The sequence below is a fragment of the Pleurodeles waltl genome, chromosome 12 (assembly GCF_031143425.1).
Source record: "Pleurodeles waltl isolate 20211129_DDA chromosome 12, aPleWal1.hap1.20221129, whole genome shotgun sequence".
Taxonomy (NCBI): domain Eukaryota; kingdom Metazoa; phylum Chordata; class Amphibia; order Caudata; family Salamandridae; genus Pleurodeles; species Pleurodeles waltl.
The window spans coordinates 223,259,928-223,283,182 of record NC_090451.1 but is presented as its reverse complement, the minus strand read 5'-3'; the positions used below and the strand labels follow the sequence as shown (position 1 = coordinate 223,283,182).

General features: G+C 42.7%; 1 protein-coding gene across 6 annotated transcripts in view; it reads right to left on the bottom strand.

Moving 5' to 3' along the window:
• The window catches only part of NFAT5 (nuclear factor of activated T cells 5), a 643,105-nt gene that overhangs the window by 126,647 nt on the left and 493,203 nt on the right, over positions 1–23,255 (bottom strand). For all 6 annotated transcript variants that reach the window (XM_069216876.1, XM_069216877.1, XM_069216880.1 and 3 more), the window contains one exon: positions 4,237–4,311. In XM_069216876.1, coding sequence (XP_069072977.1) covers positions 4,237–4,311 — 75 coding nt within the window. The remainder of the gene's footprint in view (positions 1–4,236; positions 4,312–23,255) is intronic.

Sequence of the window (23,255 nt, the reverse complement as noted above, 5' to 3'; positions counted from 1 at the left end):
TGCTCCTCATAATTTGACCAAGGAAGTAAAAGAGCGTGTAAAAAGGTGCTATTGGGAGAACATCTTGGCTCAAACTTGGTCTAAAAATTATGGCAGTCGGACATTACAGTTCCTAGACCATAAATGTAGCCCCAAATTTGAGGCCTACATGGATAATGTAAATCCTCCCTATACTAAAACATTATTCATCAAGTTCAGATTAAGGACCCTCCCGCTCAAGACATTTACAGCGCAATGGAGGATGGAGGACCGTAACTTAATATACTGCCATCATTGTCAAAAGACAAAAGAGACACTCGCGCACTTTATGTTTTTCTGTCCTAGATATTTGGTACCTAGGAAGAAGTGGATTGCTCCGTTATGTAGGTCAGTTGGGATAAGGGAATGGAATACAGCATTACGTCTTTTGATAACTGACACAAATGACAAAATAGTTTTTCCAGTTGCGAGGTACTTGCAAAGTGCATGGGCCATAAGAACCAGAGAATTGCTATAATAGTGTGCTTTTAACACATTAGTCTTAGATTTTATTTATTTAACATAGCAATTCTTAACTGGTTGGAGTTAAGACAAAATGGCCTAATATTTTTATTCTGGATCCTAAGATTTTAAGAAAAATGATTGCTTGCTCATTTTCTTACAACTTTGTGATTCTATAACGTATCTAGGGCTCTTAAAGTAAATTGTGGTGTGCTTTGCCTAATTCCTCCTTCTTGTACTCAACAACTGATACAAATGACAAAACAGTTCCCCCAGCTGCGAGATACTTGCAGAATATATGGGCTATAAGAACTAGAGAACTGCTAGATTTGTGTGTTTTTTAACATATTGGTCTTTGATTATATTTATCCAACATAACAAGTTTTAATTGATTGGAGTCAAGACATAATGATCTAATATTTTATATTTAATATTTTGGGTTTTTAAGATTTTAATAATAATGCATGTTTTACACTGTTTTTTTTTTTTTTTTTTACAACTATGCGATCTTATAACTTATTCAGGGCTCTTAAAACAAACTGTGTTACCTCTTTGCTATTTTCTCTTTCTTATGTTGCACAACTATGTTATGGTGTTCTACTGTTCACTTTTATGGCTTTTAGCCGAAATAAAGTTACTGATTGATTGATTGATTCTAAATCAGTGTCTTGTCCGCCTCTCCTTCCAATTGCAGACCACCAGCGATCGATCTGTTAGAGTCCTTGGTGTTTATGATCAACAAGAAGTAGTCAGTTCTCTCCCTCTCCCAGAACATTCAAGATCAAACGAGAACTAAGATGCTCTGTGTCCAAACCCACAATATCTTTACGCCAGCTAGCCAGAATAGTGGGTTTACTTTTGTCCTCGATTCAGGCCATCTTCCAAGGGCTCCTTCCTATCGAGCCCTGCAACGTTTGAAGACGTTTCATCTCCACAAAGGCCTATCATATTCCCAACTCATCCCTTTGTCAGACGAAGCGAAGATGGCGATCCGAAGGTGGAGATCCAAAGGTGGATCGCACATATGGTGGCTTGGAAAGGTTGGGCCATATTTGGCTCTCAACCCGATATAGCGATCGAGTCAGATGCCAGCAGCTCAATCTGCAGAGCGCGTTGAGGGGAGTTCTCCACAGGAGGAAAATGGTCTTCCGAGGAACAAGCTCTGCACATAAATTGCCTAGAGTTGTTGGCAAGGTCCTTTGCAGTAAGATGTTGGACCAAGGGAAAGGCCCGATGTTGTGTCTTGCTCAAGATGTATAATGTGGCCAGGGTTTGCTACATCAGCCATTTGGGCAGCACAAGGCCAAAGATTCTATCAGACTTTGCTCGCAGTCTTTGGGATTATTGCCTGAGCAATCAGATTTTGCTGAAGGCAGAGCATCTCCCGGGAGTCTCCAACCAGATCACGTATTGGCACTCCCGTCATTGGCAGGACAACAGTATTTGGAAACTCCAACCATCAGTTTTCCAGGCGATCCAGAATCTTTGGGGTCTACTTTCCATCTACCTTTTTGCCTCTCGACTGGACTAACAGCTGGAGAGATATTGCAGCTGGCGTCCGAATCCCGCAGCAATAGCGGTGGATGCATTTCTCCAAGTTTGGTGTGGAGAGGGGGTTTGCGTTCCCTCCTTTTTCAGGAGACAGCAGGCAAACCTTGTGGTGGTAACCGCGTTGTGGAGGTCTTAAGTCTGGTTTTCAGTTCTGATGGAACTTTCTTGGGATTTTCCAATCTGTCTACCCTTTTCTCAAGATCTGCTTCTGGATTCCCTGGGGAATTACCATTCTATGATTCTAGTGGGCACCTTCTGTCTGATGGTGTGACGAATACAGGGAACGTTGGCAGGTCCCAGGAATTTCAGCAGAAGCTGCCTCGTTACTATCCAAGGCCTGGACAGAGAGTACCAACAAAAGATACAGGTCTGCAAGGTCAAGATGGGGCAGTTGGTGCCATCAACAGCAGACGGATACGATGGGGGCAGGAGTTGTCCATGTCTTGAATTTCTTAGCCTTCTTGGCCTTGGAAGGTTTAGCTTACAGAAGTATAAATACATTCAGATCGGCAATCTCAGCAGGCCATTTGCCGGTAGAGGGACATCCAAAAGGTGAGCATCCTCTGGTGTACAAACTGTTATGGGGCATTAGTTTGTCCTTTCCTCCCGAGCCTCGCTATTCTATTTAATCGGATGTGAATTAGGTGTTAAGACTGTTTAAATCCTGAACGTCCAACAAATATCTTTCCAGGAAACAGATATCTGCCAAATTGACTCTCTGCTTTGCTTGATATCATGTCGTAGGGTATCGGATGTGAGAGCACTGTATTTAACAGGTAGAATATACACCTCTGAAGGGGTTACTCTCCATATCTCCAGGAGGACAAAAACCATTTCAAGGTCGGTATCATATCCTTCATTTAATGATGTGCCTAAATTATGTATAGTAAAGACTCTTAAAGCTTTTGAGTCGATGACCAAGGAGATTCGCCCTCATGGGGAAAGACAGTTACTCATTGCTCTTACAAAGCCTCAGAGGGCGGTTTCTTCCCCAGCTAATGCACGCTGGGTCCAATGGGCCATGCAACAAGCTGGAATCAACACATCTTGCTTTGGTTCTCATTCTGTGCAGGTAAATATGGCTTCCAAAGCTTTTGTCCTGGGGGCACGTTTGAAAGATATTTTTAATGCAGCAGATTGGTCCTCAGACTGTAGCTGCAAAAGTTTCTACTTCAAGACGGTTTCTAATCTGGCTTCATCGGTTGTTGACAAGATTTAAACTTCCCTAATCCTCGCCTTCGGTCCCGACATATAATGAAAAATGTCCTAGCTATCATAACCGAAAATTTCAATTCTATTAAGGACACTGAGGCAAGGATTAGCCCTCCCTTGACTAAAGTTTACCTTCCCATCCAATGGATCTGCTTTATCTAATGTAAGTAATTGGCTTCCAAGACTATTTAAGGTATTCTCGAAAAATGTCTCTTGTTCTAATGTATTCATTAAGTCTGTTTGTGCAGGATGAAAGTGGTTGCCTGGTGTTTATGGGATCTTTCTATTTCGCAGGGTCGGTTTCGAGTAAACAGGAGAATATATGAAGTTCAGAACCTGTGTCACAGGAAGAAAGAGGGGGATATAGCGTCCTCGCTGGAGTCCAACTGGATGGAAGTGCTGGGATTTGTGGACTGGATGATGCTTTCTTTCTCTATGCTTCATGGGAAATGTTGTTTGTTGTAGTGTAGTGCTGGAGTAGAATAAAGGAGAAAGTAAATGCCTAATCCTCACCTCTGTGCCCTTAATAGAATCAAAACTTTCCGTTACGATACCTTGGAAATTTTTAATTACATCTTAGCCTTGGTGAAGAGCATATTGCTTAAGCCACGGAACTCTGTATTTTCATTTAAACTACCAGCCTGCTTATTCACCTTCTGTTAAAACACTCCAATACCCCAGGCTTGAACAGGCAACATCTTCAATTCCAACAACTGATGTTAGGCTATACCTTAAAGGCCCTTCCACAGAGCTGCACCAGTGCCATCCAAGATGAAATGGCTGTTTCATAGAGTAAATGCATCAAACAAATACTGAAAATTCGGTCCAATTTCTACTCTACACATTTAACAGAAATGGACCAAAAGTGTGTTATTCGTTAGAAATATTAAATTCCTAAACAAACTTAATAATTTCAAGTTATAATTATTGTCCTCCAACTATATAGAGAAAATAACAAAGGATAGCTGTAAGTGGAAGTGGTAGTTAATGTACCTTTCACAGCATTTTCAAAAGAGCAGGGTTGTGCAGATGCAGCTAACTCTTTTTTCACCATGTTTGTTGACACACCTGTTGACAAAAGAATATTCAATGTATTAGAGGCTAATCTTTAATATACAGCATACAGACGTGACATTCCTGGCTACAGTCTTCTTAATTAATCGTAAACATGTTTTTCTTTTAAAGGGTGCAATGTGTTACAGTAATAATGCACTCTACAACAAAACACTGCAATGTAGAAAGCAGTGACAAAGAAAGTTTCTCATCACCCACATAAAATTAATTCACCTTATTCGTATCATCAATACACAAAATATACAGCCTTTATAATTGCCTGGTGGTGCTAATGGGTTTCCAAAGCTACAAAGCTATTTCATGAATCTCAATCAATCATTAACATGAGCAACCATAACATAAATTTCTATTTATTTTTACATTCAGTGCTCCACTTAAGGTCAATTCGGTAATAGAAAAAGCTAGATTGGGGAATTACTTGGCCATGAGTAGGCATGCGCTAGGGTGCACCAGACTCTCAGCCTTTAGCATACTTACATTATCACATTAATACATCCCAAATGTTCCTTTTTGTGGCACTGATTTCCAACTTCTGTGCTAACTACCTTCTCAGGCAGCATACAAGGTTGCTGAATTAACTTTAATGTCTCCAATTCATTATTGAGTCCAGGAAATGCTTTTGTGGTAAAGTATAGAAGAATGCAGTACCTACTTGGACCCATGCCATAGTCTAGCAGTTTACTAAAAGGTAGACAGCACAGCAGGTGTACTATTACAGCCATTCCAAAACCCTAAACTGTTACATTAAGAAAAAAACACGGTATTTGCTGCTCGGATACTGGCGCTTGTAACATTTATTGACACAAATCAGATAAATCTGATGATTTCGCTCATCAATAGTGGCACGTGATCTCTCCATAATAAGACATAATAAAGACGTGTTGTACTCCCACTCAAGAGTGATAGCACAGTAAGCAGTGAGGTGATGTAAAACATGCCAACAAGTGCAGGGAATAATCTCTTCAACCATCTCACCAAGGAAAGAGATGTGGCTAGTGTCTCAGTTGCAGACCCTGACAGAAAGTGACACAGGTTCTCATCCTGGCTACAACACTTGAAATCATAAGCCTTTGACAAGGCCGCTTCATCTCTATATGCCTGAAATGTTATATATGTAGAGTAATTTAAATGTCTCAAATTAGTGTCTATCAGTAATAGTATAATCAAAACCCTACTTAGTTAAGCCACTTCTCTGGCCATCCCACCACATAATGAATTCTGCATTCCACACTAAACCAGAGTTCAGAGATCATTCTGTTTTGTTTACTACAACTCATATTTGAGCTGCATCGGCTACAATAAACTATGTTGCCCCTAGAGCCAGATACCTTTCCATGGCGCTAGGTCCTGTAAGATGCACAGACTTCTCATCTGAGTTACAGGCTCAACAAACAGTTGTGGGACTTGGCACACTGGTGTTTTGCTCAGAGTTTTAGAAAAGGATGCAACAGATCTCCAGCTCGTCAGCATAAGCAGGTGAACAAGACTGACTGCTAGGGTAGGTGGCACGATGGCTGGAAACAACATGGGCAGTAATTCTCATCTAGCTCAATGATCATGGTATGGTGTATTTTTAAAAAGCAGAGTCTGTGAAACTATCATGCATGTACTGGACCTGTCAGCACACTCTCATAGAACATGTGATCTTAGCAGTATATGCCAAACCTGGACACGGCACTTTGGGCAAAAGACTGCTGTAGCCATGGATTTTCGAGAAGTGTTACCACTGGAGAAAATGCTGGCCTGGGCATGATGATTTCCCCCATAGAATTTCGAGGCTCTGACAAGGCATCAAAGAAAGACTAAAGATGAGGCAGTAATTAAAATCAGAAATGAGGTTTCAAGACAGAACGTTTGAGTTTCTCAGCCTGCTGAACATGGTGCTAACATGGCTCTGGGGGATACTGGGATGACTCTCAGGCATCAAGAACTGATGGATGAGCAGATATTTATTACTGTGTACTACAGCTTGACTGAGGTGACAGTCACTTTAAAAGGAGTTTTCAGCAGCAATGAATGTTTTAGGCAAGCATTTAAAGAAACCGAGAACATATGAGAAATTTTCCACCCCATGCTTGGTGGATTACAGTCACAAGCAGACAACTACACCAGGGTTAAAAAGATAGAAGATCCAGCACAGGCTGATGGCAAACAGACGAGGGCAGACTGCTCATTCTGGTGCATTTGGAAGACTAAAGACAACTTTTACGTCAAGCAAAGAAGGTTTGGTATTCTTTCAGCACAGGTCCAGAGAAGCAATATTGATAGGCAGTACAAGCTAATTCTTGACTCGAGACCACAGCAAGAGGAATAGTCTACAGATTCATAGGGATATGATGGCACATGATGAAAACTCATCAGAACATTCTGAGGATGGGTTTGAAGCTGGCAAACTACGGATGGTGAGGAGAAAAGAAGGCATGAATTAGTGTGAGGATAGAAGGGCACATCACCTGGGGATCAGGATGAATAGGGTAAAACTGGACACAAGGGTATATTTAATCCTGGTGAGCAGTAATGTAACATCCTATGTCACACTAGACTCCTTCATGCAAGGTAGTATTCTATGTGTAGTCCACCATGCATAAAACTATTAATAAGGATGTCTATTACCCATAGAAGATAGAATAATAAAGATCTTCAGTTGAGGGAAAAGTATCCTAGACCCTTTGATAGTGATCCCAAAACATCCAGCCTTGAGTACATTTTCTAGTGACCCAAAGAATGGAAGACAGATCCTGCAAGGCATGCCAAAATAAGTTGCTAATTCTGACAGGCCCACTAACATTTCAGATATGTTGAGGCAGCTAAAGCAGAGGGAATTCGTGTGGATCTGACCTCCCCAATTCAACCTCCTTGGTCTCTCGGAGGTGCTGGAGTGGTTTGGGTGACTCTTTAGCAAAATATAGAGCCAGCTGTTTGCATGAAGTCATGTGTTGGTGGTTTTGCATCTACGATCTCCCATGTGGTTCTGGGTATGGGGACTATGAACCTGTACGTAAGAAACTGCCCTCCATGCAGGGCGGACTGATCTTGAAGAGACTGGGTGGATTAGTGTGCCTGGTCTTTATCCTGCATGTGGTGACCAATGGAAAGAAGGCGATGTGGATGGATTTACTGGAGCAGTTTCTAACGTCCTTACAGTTTGCTGCAACAGATCTATGGTCGTAGCAAGTAGAAGATACATTTTACAAACAGTTTATTAGCGTTTTACAAATAGTTTGTGGAGTGCTCTTTGTGAGCAGTTTGTGGCACATGTCCACTACATTACACACAGTACTGAAGATGGACGGACTGGGACATAGTTGCACTAATTGTTTAATAACTGGGTCCTGGTGTTCTACTAGGTAAATAAAACCGCAATGCTGTCACTCGTGTGCCTGAGGAAGACCTTCACAGTTTCCGAAAAGGCTAAATCTCTTCTTGAGCACAAGGTGAAAATATCTTGCTAGTGCAGTGACCAGATAGTCCTTATGAACTTTATTCTGTCACGCTATCAGCAAGGCTTTTATATTGTTCACTGTAAACAAGAAATCAAAACTGGGTCAGAAACAGAAGTGTCGAACTGCCCACAGCCAGCCTTTGAGATAGCATCCTTACTAGAATTACATGTCTTTTGGGCATACTCCCACAACTTGAGGGTCACTAGATCAAAGTGACCACTACATCGACTAAGTACATTATTGCAATTAAGTATTGTAAGAAAATTGAGTTTATTTATTTAAAAAATAAGATACAATATGCAAAAGGGTAACATTTCATTTAAGAAAAAGTATATCTTATGAAGAAGAGGGTTATAAATCTGTGGTGTTACACCCCCTCTACGTCAGCTTGTCCCAGGGCCGGATTATGTTCAATAAGGGGAACATTTGTGATATTCATTTACCTTAACTGAAGTACATTTAAAATAAAAAAGGATGACTGCAACAGACTCAGAGTACTGGGAACTGCAAGAAAAAAAGAAATCTAAACTAATAGGAATGATGATCAAAATTCCACACAGGTCATTGCAAATCAATAATTGTCATCTTGCTATGTTGCTGAAAATTAGTGCCCCAAAATGAAGAGAATAAATGGCCAGGACTCTCTGGAGGCCCTAATTCCAAAAAGGTGCAGCACTAGCAACAAAATAAAAAGTGACACTGAAACTGCTGCCAAATTGATTATTGATTTCCTTCTTATCGAAGCAAACTATGAATCAACTGAAGACAGTAAACTGCTTATAAGAAATACCTCAACATCAGCCATAAATTCAGCAAATAATAACCTGCTAAGTACTAGAAGGAGAACAAGCATACTTAGCTGTATTGTGACAAGTCCCAACTGTGGGGGCCTTGAGAAAAAAACATAAAAACAAGGGGAATTACCTAAATGTGCAAGTCAAAATCTACACTGCAGAAATGGGAAAATATCAATCATGGCCCTTTAACCACATCTCAAGTAGTTCTACCCCCCCCTAGCAATTTCTCACATGATAAGGAATTACACTGTTCTTGAGGGTCCCATCCTAGCCCACCCCAAATCAGGGATACGTGAAAAGGCCAGCTGGCTCTAAGGTGCATGAACACTACTAAATTAATATCTTTATGGGTGAAAATAGCCCCCAGCAGTCTACTAGAAGATCTGAGGTTTTTGAGTGTCCCTATAATGTACAAAATACTTTTGCAAACCTCTTTCAATATGCCACTCTAGGATTTCCTAATCCTAGAAAGCTTGCAGGTGCTCAAATGAATACTAGGTTCTATCCGGTCATTATTTGGGAAATCTATGGCAGAAACGGAACATATCTCTGCACTACTGACTGCGATCTTGCAAGCATTGACAGTCTAGACTATCATTTACTAGTACAATGCAAATAGACACAAAAATACACCAACCAAGTTGACCAACGCCAACTGAGCATGTATGTCTGGAACCTAAAACTTTGCCACCAAGTGTAAAATGAAAACAATATGGATTGATCATTAGCCTGGTCTCTTTGCAGGGCATGGTAGCAAAATTAGATCGAACAATACAAATGAGACAGTACATGAGAATAGGCTCTACAAGAGTGCCCTCATCAGCTGTGATGGGAAAACATCTCCAAGATATAGAAGAAAAAATAAGAACAAGATAAAAAATAAGTGTATAATCTCAAGTGAAGAAACTCTTTGAAGATTCAAAACTGGATGGTACAACTATGTAACCGTTACAAATAGCAGCTGCAGCACATCAAATAAAGGCTGTAGATCTAGCAGCTGACAAACCAGTATATCCAATCTTCCTTTGTAAAGAATAAGGGTCCATTAATGGTGTTACACAAACAGACCACCCGTTGATAACTGCAGCAAAAAAAATAAAAACAATAAAATGCTAAGAATACTGAAAAAAGTAAGCAGAAGAGCTCATTAATGTAAGGCCTCTGGCATCCCCCTACCACTCCGAGATAACTACAATCATGCAAGTGGATGTATTACAAAGAAAGCAGATTTTGTAAACATACTTGTCTGACTAGATGCACTTCAAATTTGTGAATCTATTTTCAGATTTTTCTATATGAAGCCCCTTAAGAATTCATACACCCTTATTATAAATAAAACATTAGAGGCATCAACATTAAATAATAAGCGATTGAGCATGTACATTAAGTAACTGCACTCCTGATGTACTGACTCCCAATGTCATGGCTGATATAAAGCCACTCATGATATAGTGATACACAACCCAATGATTGACATACAAACTCTGCATGTACAGCCATACACTGCCTAGCTGGAAAATAGAGACCTTGTTTGAGAGCTTCCTCCAAGTCCTGACTTCTGCTTTTTGGAGATCTTCAGAGAATCACTACATGGATTCCAAAGCACTCTACCACAAAGTTCTCAAAGGAATCAATGAGTGGCCACCCTCAAAGTACGCTGACATGCTAAAAACCTTTCAGCCAACTAAATCTAATCTACGCTCCTTCTCAGAGTGGTTGTAAGATCTTCTTTTACCTGCTGAATGGGCTAAAACAATAGAATTTATTCATCTTATTTATGAATTTTTATGAAGAGCAATCCACTCAGGTTATCAGTATGCTGTACATCTAAAGCAGAAGACATAGTTTCAACTTATGGATGGATGAAGTACCTAAATCAAAAGACAACCAGAAACAGTCAATCCTAGTAAAGTACAAAAAAATTCCATGACAAGAAAAGGTAAATAGGAGAAGAGCAACAGTCATGTAAGGAGGGATCAGTAAGGGTCACCATAAATGGAGGAAGATCATGAGCCAGGAGGAGTGGAGGGGTAGTGAGGAAAACGGATTAGGAAACCTCTATTGGGAGTATGCATAAAATATAACATACCACAGATTATATGAGATGCAGGAGAGGCACGGGGAGAGAAGCAGTCTAGCAGAAACTAAGGGAGAAATTGGTAGCACACACCAGATTCCAAGCTGTGTAATCAGGAGTCAGCCAGGGTTGGTAGGATATGGGCATATACTAAAGCAGAGAAGTTAAACAGCCAGGTTTGTAAAGGTACATAGATGAGAAGCATCATTTAAAATTATGTTCAAATAAGAACATTTTCAATTTTGTGTGCAGAAGGACTGTAAGGAGTCTAACAAGGAGCTCGAAATAATTGTTGTTGCACCATAGAATCTTTGATTTACTGATGTTTGTATAATAAATCTGTTGTAATCCAAAGAGTTATTTTTTAGCTTATTTCGTTTGTTTCCAGATTTTGGGGGCTACACACAGGTATTCAGGTACGTGTAAGGTCTTATAGGTAGTTTATGACAGGGGAAACGTCATTCTGGCATCAAGAGGGAACTAGTGAAGATCATTAAAAACTGGTGGTATATATTCTTATCTTTTTGCATCTGAAACATGTTTGGAAAAAGCCTTTATGACTTCTCTAATTAACAATGGTAGAAAGTATGCATGACTCTAAAGAGTGAGTTACCATAATCCGTTTTGGATAACACCAAGGAATGCACTCTGTACTTGAAGAAGTTCAGAAGAAGAAAGGGTTTGAACTTTTTACTACCATGTGCAGTGTGAAACATGCTTTGGCAGCAGTTTGCTCATTGCGATAGGCCACACAAAGATGATTAGTCTACTAAGATGCTATATGATTTTCTTCCCTTTGACAATGTGAAAGAGAAGCTATCACATTTTAGTTTTGTAAACCATCCACCAGTTCTTTTGGAACGTTAAGGACATTTAATTAGGGACTATACTGTTTTTTCATCAAGTTAGAGGTTGGTTAACTTGCGCCCTTACATTTTCTGGAGGCAAACTTTTAAGAAGGGAATGCCTTGAGCAATACAACCTTTATGTAAATCTGGGTACCACCAGCAAATTGGTTTTTAACAGACTCAGTGGCTCCAGAAAGGGACTAAAGCACACTTAGATAATCCTTTGAAGCTTTGTTCCCAGTTCTGCTTCATTTGTTTTCAGATGAATAGGAAGCAACAAAACCAGTCCAGTGTAACACTTGACTGCTGCAGCCTATATGGTATTATAAAATCTGCAACCACCTATGAATATCTATGGTGTCAAACACTGTTTGACACCAACAACAGTTGTAAGGGGATCGGCAATGAAGAAAGGCCATCACCCAACAGCAGTGTATGTTGTTTACGATTTTGAGGGGACCAGTATATGCTGTATCCACGTTGGAATGCAGATGTATACAGGGCGAAGAGAATGCTCTCATCAATATGCCTGTTTACCAGATTTGCTGCATACTTCTCTAGTAGTTTCCTCAGCTAAAACAGGCTTGAATTTTTGCATTTCTTGCATGTTTTAGTGATGGAAGAGAGCTGGACGTTTTGCTGCCAAAGCCAGGTTCTCTAAATTCCTAACTTGCTTATTCATCTTGAGAAAACAATTGGAGAACCATGTGTTCCATTTGTTGTTAATAAATGCATTTTTTATGAAGGGGACCTGAAGTCTGCTTCTTTGTAGGCTGCATTATGGCAGGTATTAAATGCATTATTCGCACCACGAGTTATGACCAACAGATTAGATATATTATACATGTTGATTGATAATTCAGTCTTAGTTGCAGGAGGGATTTTTTTTTAAAGCAAACGTCCATTCCATCACTGTGGATATAGAAAGGAACCATTATGTTTTCTGCCCATTCAATGTCAATAGCTGGTTGCATTAGACTAATTAAATGTCATGGAAAAATAGCAAATATTTCCTTTGAAATGGGAAGGAAACTTGAAGGTTGAGGGAGTGGATTAGATTCATTAGTGCTTTGGTAGGGCTGTCATTTGGGCTGTTCCATTTATTATTATGGTCACCCAAATAAACGTCCCGTACACTAGATAATTGTTCATTGGTTAAACATTTGGTCTTGAAAGCTGGTTCTGAGAATTCTGCGACGGTAGCAAACAATGTGCAGTATAATTATGAATAGCATGTTGACTCTGAAGCCACTTTGGATTATTCAATGAAGGAAAACTTAAGGGAGTGAAGTTCTTTCCATGAAAGGTTACATCTATTGATTATAGTGACACTGCCTCTGATGTTGTTTACTATGTCTTATTTGACGATCTCATAATTAGTTGTAAATGAAAGGTCAACGATAACTGTGTGAGTTCAAACAAGATTCTGTTAAGGAAAATAAGTTTAATTTCAAGTCAATAATGATGTCAGCTATGAAAGAATTGTGCGCACTGGCTGATGATCAAGTAAGAGGCCAGTTTTAAGTGAAAAAGAAGTAGATGTGATGTTTGGGTATCAGAAAAGTGTTACTTCTTTTGTATCTGTAGCTTGTATTGCTGAATACTGCTGCCATCTAGTAGCAGATACTACAAGTTGTTTATCATCGAAGATGTCTTCAGTCTCAAAATATTGGGTGACGCCTCCTTTAGCCCACCGTGCACTAAGACAAAGACTCCAACCTCAGACTGTTTTTCACCTAGCAGTTGAATAATGTCAGTCGAGTGCAGTGAAACTTGACAGAATTTGTGCTCTGTGCATTATAAATTGGAAAATTAGGTGTTAACAGTAATTTGGATCAATGCTCTCTTCTGGCAGGTACGTGGGTGCATGTGCATCTACATACCTACAATTTGTGAAGAGATGCTCGAAGAGTGAGTAACCTTTTCAGTTCTTAGCATGTGTGGTTGGATATAAATACACAACATCAACTATAAAGCAGTTTCCTCAAAAGCGGTAGCTAGTTGGCAAGTGATGCAGATGTTTGCGACAATGTTCTGAACACCATTTGCCCAACCAAAGCTTGTTGACTGATGTCCACGCAGTTATGTTTTGTAACAGTGTGTGGGGTTTAATAGGTAGCACCCTCAGTCGCTTCGTTTATGTGCATGGAGTGTGCCTTGTGAGGTACAGTGAGTACAAGTTTGGCTTTGGCATAGCAAGTTTGGATGCACTTCAAAATTCATCAGACAATTCCCTCCTTGGAAATGGAGTGACTTTCGTGCAGTTTAGTAAAAGCTACAAAGATCTAGTTTTGCAAAAGGGCTTAGTTCTGTCAATATAGCACACATGACATGCACTCGCTTGGCATTTAGGGCCTGATTACAACTTTGGAGGAGGTGTTAATCCGTCCCAAAAGTGACGGTAAAGTGACGGATATACCACCAGCCGTATTACGAGTTCCATAGGATATAATGGACTCGTAATACGGCTGGTGGTATATCAGTCACTTTACCGTCACTTTTGGGACGGATTAACACCTCCTCCAAAGTTGTAATCAGGCCCCTAGTGTATAACCCCATTTCTGCTACCAAACCTCGCTGTGCAAAGAATATGGGCAACTCAAAAGTCTGGGTAATGTGAAAAGGTAATACTTCCTTGAACATGAACCTTGTATTAGTTCTGAGGACCACCCTGCTCTTTAACACCTGAATGAATGTTTCTTGAATCGTGAGTGCTTGTAACTCGCTGATGCTTCTGAGCAAGGTTTAGACTACTAACAAGGCAATCTTCAAGGACAGAAAACATAGGTTGCAAGAGTATGGGCATTCAAAAGACAGATCATAAGTCTTGTGAGAACCACATGAAGGTTGCACACAGGGGCTGGGGAAATTCATAGGGTTATTACCCTTTTAAGTCCCTCCATGAATGCCTTAACCAAAGGGATTTTGAAAAGGGTTGAGTGTTCCTTGTTGTGCAGGTATGCTGTAACAGCATAGATCAAGACGTACAGAAAATATACAAAACCTACCTTCTTAAAGTGTAAAAAGTAACAGATGATGTTTTAATGATGAACCTTGAAGAGGTCCAATTTCTTTGAGATGACACATGGAATAAACCTCTTCTACTTGGCCGCATAGCAGGCACATGTAGTAGGCCAACGTTACTCATGCAGAATGGTTATAAACTAAGCGGGAATATCTTGGATGCCAGATTGCTAGTGTGAGCCGCTTAGGAACCGGATGCTGCTTTGGTCATGCTGTTGATTGGGAAGGTCTGGCCTGATTGTAGCTGCTCGTGGAGACTGATGGAAAATTCCAGTAGCATTGAGTACCAGTGCCGTCGGGACCAACCTGAGGCCATTAGGATGAGGGTAATGGGAACGTAATTCATCTGCTCCACAAATGGGATAAGTAGAAGCACTATCCCTGACTAGTTCATCCATTGTGGACTGCCCATGGACTGTGGCTGGAGGAGTACCTTGTGCATTTTGTGGGTCCTGAAGTCAATGCTATTGGAAGTACTTGTGAAAGACTTGCAGTGGAGTTCACACTCATGCACTTGTTGATTCACCCCGCTCAACAGGATTGCAAAGTCTTTGGCCATCTCCCATAGGTGTTCTGCTAAAAAGTGAATCTTATTGCTGACTGCCCAGTACCAGATCTCCTGCGCTAATGCAGACAACTTTGGGGAGTGAGTACCACCCTGTTTCTGTCTGTAATAGATGCTCCTTTGTGTTGTTAATCTTTATGAGGACCTCTCTGCCCTGGTCAAGCACAAAGGCGGGTTTGGGCAAATAACCAGCAGCTTTAGGTAGCTGACATGCTGACACTGATGCTAAGAGATCCAAGTACTTTGCACAGTCATTCTCCCGAGATGTGCCTCCACTGTGTGAGTGGTTTGTTGATGGTGACCCTCACTTGTGGAAGTGGGTCCAAGAAAGGCCTTCCTAGCAGCAGGTTGTTGCTGATCTACCATTGCAGAGAACGCTGAGTACAGGCCTTTATCAACACTAGCTCTTTAGAGTGACCAGTCACTTGTGAGAACTTGCTCCTGAGGCACTTTTATAGCAGAATCATGGGCAGTCTGCCATGTGTCTATTGCTATACAGGATGCCATCACACCCAAGAGCTTCAACACAATTTTTACAGTAAGCAGGTGAGGGAACTGAAATAGAGGCAGCAGCTGCTGAAATACAAGCGCCTTCTGCTGGATGGGATATGCTTTCCTTGTGACAGGGCTGGTCCTGTTCGGGAAGGAGGATGGATTTGTTTTTGCATTTATAATTAACCCAAAGCTGTGAAGTGGGGTTGCAAAGGCTTGGGTCTTTGCTAGGAATTGTTGCCTGCTGCTGCTCTGGATAAACAAGTCGTCAAGGTATGGTAAGATATGGATGCAGCCTCTGCGAAGATGGGCAGCTAACACTGCCAGTAACATGCACTTGGTAAAGACCCTCCAAGTAGTTATGGAACACCTAATATTATAAAATAATGTATCATAATTTTACAAGGTAAATATTACCTACATGAGTGATAATCATATCTATAGTCTTTATTCTAGTTTTTGGTTTCCGTGTTCATTTAATCCTAAACAGTGAACAAGTGTCCTTTCCCATCTAATGGCTTGCAATCCATAATGTAACACTTTTACGATTCTAATGAATGCAATGAGATTAGAAAGCAATTCTTTACATGAGGATACAGGTTAACATGGGTCATAGTTGGAGAATACTCTGTGGGTGATTTTAGATGGTTGGTTTTCATCCATAGAAAGATGTGGCCTAGTCTTGGTAAAATATTTTTGTTTGTGTAGGTCATTTGCCATCAGATTTTGCTTTGCCTAAAATTATGATTAGTTTAAATTAGGTGTTTGCATTCCATAACTACTAAAATCATGCAATTAAATGTTGGTTTAACGGTCATACCCACTAGAGACAGTGAGTGGGTCAGTGATTACACATGGTGGCATACTACAGTGATTAGACGCCTTTGCCCCATTGGTGTGATGATACGAGCTATATTGCACCCTTGTGGAGAAGTGCTTGTTTCGCTTCCTCGAGGAGACTGAGGTGTTCTTGGCTAAGGACGTGCCGGGGGAGGAGGAATTGTATGCATTAGCCCTGCTGAACTACTGCTAAAACCCAATATTGGTCTGATGTGGTTTCTTACTAGCAAGGGTGGAAATCCTTTAGTCTCTCCCCCAATGACAGGAATTATGTGATCTTGTAAAGCGGGATGGGGTCAGGGGTGTGGGTTGGAGATTTGGGTGGAGGTGTAATGGAGAGTAGGCAAGTCAGTGTTGGCCCTGGTAGGTTTGTGACTGGACAGTGGGTGTGATCTAGAGTTGTTGCCTACAAAACGTTACTCTCAGAGTGGCAGGTTATGCAGTTGCGGTGTCCTTTTTGATCTTTTTCAACATCTCATCCACTTGTGGGCTAAAGAGATGTTCCTCAGCGACTGGGAAGTTTAGGAGGAGGTGTTGTACCTCTGGCCTGAACTCAAGAGATGTCCAACCATGCATGGAGGAGGAGCAAGATGCTGCATTCGCACAACAGAAGGCGGCATCTGCTACATCGAATGGAGAACAGATACTGGTGTTGGAGATGATATTCCCCGCAGCCACTAGCTGTTCCCCCCCTTTTTTTTCTAGGTCCCAGGGAGGTGCTTCACCAGTGCCTCTCTCTCCCCAAAAGGAAACTTGTCATATCACAATAGAAAGCCAACTGAATTGGCAATATGCCACTGGATGGTTGCTCCAACCGCCATATGCTTGCCTGCTTAATCTCCTTCTCTAGAAAGGGACATCACCTGTGGTTTGAGGAGGCTCACTTCTGTTCTGTACCCAACACCCGGGAGTCATGGGAAGCCTGGCGAAAGATGTAGAGTGGGTCAGTGATCTTTTAATTTCTTCCCAACCCATGGGGTGACCATCTTTGCCTCGACAGGCTTAAAAGGCCCTAAAAAGTAATTCTCTTGCCATAGGACTTTATTGTGGGACCTGCATTCAGACAGATGGTATAATATTCACTGGCATCATCCAGCTTGCATGGGTCGCAGAGTATGGCTCCAGGTTGGGGTCCTCCGAAGAGTCGACATTATAATCATCCCAAGGACTGTCCTCATCCCATGTCTCAGGAGGGTATTTGTGTCTCCCTTCACCATATTACCTTCCTGGGTCTGATTAGAAGTGTATCTACTTGTTAGGAGAGACTGGTGGAGGGAGAAGGCTAGTATGGGAGTGGTAGAGGTGATGGTGACAGCCTGAGTCTGGGTGGTTGTGTTGGCGGTTTTGTGCTTCTTCAGCATTGGATGTCATGATGCATCCAAAGCAAGCTTCTTATTCAAAAATGTACCTTGGTTTCTTTGGAACTGGGGTCAGCGTGGTTGACAATCACCCTGGGGTGGGTTAGTAGTGATCTTGCTAGTCTGTGGGTGGATGAAGAACCGCTTCTGCCTGCCATTGAGTTCCTTTACCAGCTTCTCTAAGATGGGAGCCTCAGATTCCTATATCGACTTACTGATTGGTTTCAGAAGTGCTTTTTGTTTTGATTTTTGAGTCAAAGGAGAATTTTCGGTGCCTTTGATAGGGAACGGGTAGGTGACGTCTCTGGTGTGACACCCATTCATGGGAGCTTGCTCATTTCCAAAGTATTCTCTTGGTGCAGACTAGACCCTGAAGGCGTTAGTGGACTGGACACTAGCAGTACCCCTCTGCTCAGGACTTCAGCATCACACGTCTGTATCCTCTGTATACACCTGACAACCCACTTGCCAATGCCACCCTGCTGCGGTTAAGCAAAGGCTTCAAATGGTTATTTAGCTCCAGGACTTAATCAACAGTTTTATCTGGGAGGGGAAAGCACTGCTGGTGGCTAGCAGGACACTGTATCATACTGCTTCACAAGGGGGTCTATCAATCCCACATAATCTTTCTCATACAGAGCAGTCCAATTAAAGTACCTGGTGGAGTGGAAGAAGGTGGAGACTTTGAAAACAGTGGTGCTTCATTTACCATCTAATTACTGCTGCCCAACTGTGGAAGAACCCATGCTTACACTATTGTGAAAGAAGCTGGCTGGGTGTACTCTTACCCAGTTATTAGGGTGACACTTTCACTTTGAGACAGGTAATATATAGGAATGATAGATAATGTTTCCCTACCCATTCACCCCATAAACTCCAATACAAATATCACCCCGCATTGGAAGAAAACCAATGTCAAAACTGGAGGGCTTAGACGTGATCATAGTTGGCTCCTTATTTCAAGCTGGGGCAATAAAACCTTTTGGGGACATACAAATACAATACATCCTGTCAGAATCTGAAAGGCTGGTCTATTATCAAGTGCACCGGGGGGTGCTGTATTTTACAATGAAACTGAAAGAATACCATCCATTCTTGGAATTTGAAAAAGTGGCTGAAAAATGGGCAACATATCAGCCACCTCATATTATGCGTCAACAGATAAGACTCCAGAACCATTTCTAAATGTATGAAGTCGATCTTGAAGAAACTTTTCTATAAAAAGAAAATGTCTCTTCCACCTCAGCTTCCTCCTGGGGTGATCAGGTAAGTGGGAGACAAGAAAATGGGTTGAGGTTTCCAAATTGTGTCCTCCTCATGGAATTTTCAATAGGAAAATTAGACACCTACAGTCGAAAAAGCTAAACAGAATTACACCAAATTTGTCAGAAAGCTAGATCTTGATCCATAAGCAGTGCTTTTAGTGTAAGTGTGTGGTTTTGGTGTAAACACGTTCAGTAGTAGAAATTAAGGTGGGCTCAACAGATCTAAAAATAGGATCTGATTGGCTGCCACTGTATCAACAAAGATGTGGTGGCAGCCATTTTAGGACTCAATCCCCTTGGAAATTCATCTCCTATTGTGGAGTTGTTGATGCATCCTACTTAGCAAGTCTGCAAAATTGTTGTTCACCCCAGCAGATGCTCAGATAGCAACTGAACACGAATATGGATGGCCCAGTGTCAAATCCTCTGCACTGACAGCTGGACTGAACTTGTCTCGTTTCTAGTTGCAAAATGTAAGTCATGTTGTCTGTTCTTTATGAGGACCACTTTTTCCCCATTACAAACATTGAAACGTAGTGTGCCATCAGAATTGCCGTCAGCTCTAACTAACTAATATGGTAACCCTCCTGGTGCTGCCACCAGGTACCCTGCACACTTAGGTGGTCAAAGTGTGCTCCTCAACCTATGAGTGAGGAATCTGCGAGGTAATGGTCACTTGTGACTAAGGGCCAATAAATAGCCTGTCCGTTAACACACCTCCCATGTTCTACCATTTTAGGCCTTGCTGGATTCTTGGCTTTTATCAACACTAAATATTGCAGTCAACCCCTCCACCTGTGGCTACTCTCCGGCTAGACACACTTGTAGTGGATGCATGTGCCCCTTGTGAGGAACTTCTGCTATGCATGAGGCCTTCCTTCTCAGTAGTTTCATGAGAATCCTTACAGTAATGGACATGGTGTCTGAATAAGAGGCAGCAGGGTTTAAAATTTAATTGCCCTCTGTTGGTTGTGGAATTGTTTTGTGTGACTTTGTTAACACAGCTACTACTAAGGGTAGAATTTGGAGTGCAAGTAGTTCTGACTTGTTTTTACATTTATAGTAAACCTAAGCAAATGAAAGAGATCTAGCCTCTTGAGTGTGTGCTAAGCATTGCAGTTTGCTGCTGTTCTGCAGTGTGGTGCGTAAGAGCTACCAATACTGCAACCAGTTTGTGAACAACCTTGGGGATCTAGTGGCCACAAATAGGAGAACTCAATCAATCAATCAATCAATCAAAGAGATTTATATAGCGCGCTACTCACCCGTGAGGGTCTCAAGGCGCTGGGGGGGGTGGGGGAAGAGGGGACGGGAGATCACTGTTCGAAAAGCCAGGTTTTAAGGCTCTTCCTGAAGAGTAGGAGGTCCTGGGTCTTGCAGAGGTGGGTGGGGAGGGAGTTCCAGGCTTTGGGGGCCAGATAGGAGAAAGATCTGCCTCCAGTGGTTGTGTGTTTGATGCGGGGGACCGTGGCGAGAGAAAGGTCGGCGGAGCGGAGGTGGCGTGTGGGAGTGTGGAAGGTCACTCTTTCGTTAAGGTAGGTTGGGCCGGTGTTGTTGAGGGATTTGTGTGCGTGGATGAGGATCTTAAAGGTGATCCTTTTGTCTATGGGGAGCCAGTGAGGGATTTGAGGTGTGGTGAGATGTGTTCATGGCGGGGGAGGTCGAGGATGAGTTGTGCTGCTGCGTTCTGGATTCGCTGTAGTTTGCACTTGAGTTTGAGTGTGGTGCCGGCGTAGAGGGTGTTGCCGTAGTCTAGCCTGCTGCTGATGAGTGCGTGGGTGACTGTCTTTCTGGTCTCTGTGGGGATCCATTTGAATGTTTTTCTCAGTGTGCGGAGTTTGTTAAAACATGAGGAGGTGATGGCGTTGATTTGTTGGGCCATTGAGAGGGAGGGATCCAGGATGATGCTGAGGTTGCGTGCGTGGTTTGCAGGGGTGGGTGCGGGGCCTAGCGTGGTGGGCCACCAGGAGGAGTCCCAAGTGTTTTTGTGTGGGCCAAAAATGATTATCTCGGTTTAGTTGGAGTTGAGTTTGAGGTGGTTGGCTGTCAACCAGGCAGCGGTGTCAAGGAGTGCAGCGTGTAGGTTGGTTTTGGCGGTGGTGGCGTTGCGGGTGAAGGAGAAGATGAGTTGTGTGTCATCAGCGTGTGAGAGGATGGTGATACCGTGAGGTTTGAGGATGTTGGCTAGTGGGGCCATGTAAATGTTGAAGAGTGTGGGGCTGAGGAAGGAGCCTTGTGAGACTCCGCAGGTGATTTTGGTGGCGGAGGATTGGAAGGGTGGGAGACGGACTTTTTGGGTTCTGTTGGTGAGGAAGGAGGTGAGCCAGTCTAGGGCTTTGTGGCGGATCCCAGCGTTGTGAAGGTGTGTGCCGAGTGTGTGGTGGCAGACAGTGTCAAAGGCTGCGGAGAGGTCCAGGAGTATGAGTGCAACGGTCTTGCCCATGTCGACTCTGGATCTGATTTCGTCGGTGCATGCGATGAGAGCGGTTTCCGTGCTGTGGTTCTTGCGGAACCCAGATTGGGAAGGGTCGAGTGTGTGGTTTGCCTCGAGGAAGTGGGATAGGCGGGAGTTGACTAGTTTCTCCGTGACCTTTGCTGGGAAAGAGAGGAGGGAGATGGGGAGGTAGTTGGAGAGGTCGTCTGGGTCGGCTTTGGGCTTTTTTAGGAGGGCGGTGACTTCTGCGTGTTTCCAGGGGTCTGGGAAGGTGGCGGTTTCGAATGAGCTGTTGATTATGGCTCGGAGTTTGGGGGCGATGGTGGGGCTGGCCTTGTTATATATTCGATGGGGGCAGGGGTCGGAGGGCGAGCCAGAGTGAATGGAGTTCCACTTACCATGAAGCGCTGATAGAAGTGGTGTGCTGGATGCCTGGGGATGTGGAGGTATGCGGTCCAAGGATGCCATGTGGTCCTTTTGTGCAGAGCAGCAGAAGGACTTCCTGCACTGTGGTAATCTTGAAGAGTGCTCAACAGGATGCAGCAGGTGAGCGGCCCAAGATCTAGGATAGGTCACAGTGCTCAGTCCTATATGGAGATGAGGAAGTAGAGATAGTAACCCCCTGGGCCTAGATGGTGTGGGGCACAGGTCCAATGGCACCCCTGCTAAGAGCTTCCACATCCTCTTGCAACAGCTGCAGGTGCATCTTGGCACAATGTACAGCAACGAAGTGGTATACTTGCCTGTGTTGGGTGAAAGCCTAGGCAGTACCCCTGCCGTACTACTTCGAGAACCCATTTGTCAGTGGTTATTTCCACTGGGGAAGAAATAACTGCAGTCCATCTCTGCCTCCTACTCCCCTACCTAACCCCCGAAAATCCCCCACTGCCCAACAGGTGTTTTGTGATCAGGGGAATGAGGGGTGAAGCACCCCTTCAGAAGCCATCTCTGCCCTAAACCCTATGGTTACCAAAGTAGCCAGCTGTTTTATAGGACTATGATGCCTGGCCTTTCCGAAAGTATTTGTGCTGTTCATTTCCCTGTTTTGCAAAAGGGGTTAATGACTTGCAGCCCCCTCATGGTTGGTTGTGAATATCCACTTTAGGTGTTTGCGATGTCCGGGTACCCATGACCTTGGATGTGTCAGTGCCCTTTTTCATTTTATCCATTGTTGAGTCAACTCGAGGGCCAAACAGATAATCCAATTCAAAAGGCACATCAAGTAGATGGTGGTGTACCTCTGGTTTGAAACCAGATACCCTAGACTATGACTTGGGCAGAGGATGATGCTTATATTAATAGCCCTGAAATATTATCAGCAGAGCCCAAGGTTCAGTGAATACCTGCATTCAAGACTATCTTTTCCTCTATTACTAGCTTTTGCTTCCTTTTACGATATGCCTCCGTAGGGTGCTTTACCGTACACTCCATTTTCTCCCAGGTAGAGCAAATAATAGTGGAAGAGGAGTCTGAGTCCACAGCCAATATTCTCTCCAGGCACGATTGTCTTGCTTTACTAGTCCAGAGGGCAAGTTTGCTTCCTGGTTAGATGCACCACCAGAGACTCAGGGTGAAGATGCCCTCTCATTTAGACAGGATCATCCTGGTCGAGAATGTAATTTCTTTCCACCCTTGGTGTTAAAATGCACGCCCTCACTGGGTTTTTGAAATGCTGCACACTGCACTTGGGTCATGCTCTTGAGAATTGGAAAATATTACAGACTTTTAGGTTCTGGACAGTGTTTCTAATAAAACATCATCCACTTCCTCTGCTCCCTGAAGTTTCACTTTATGA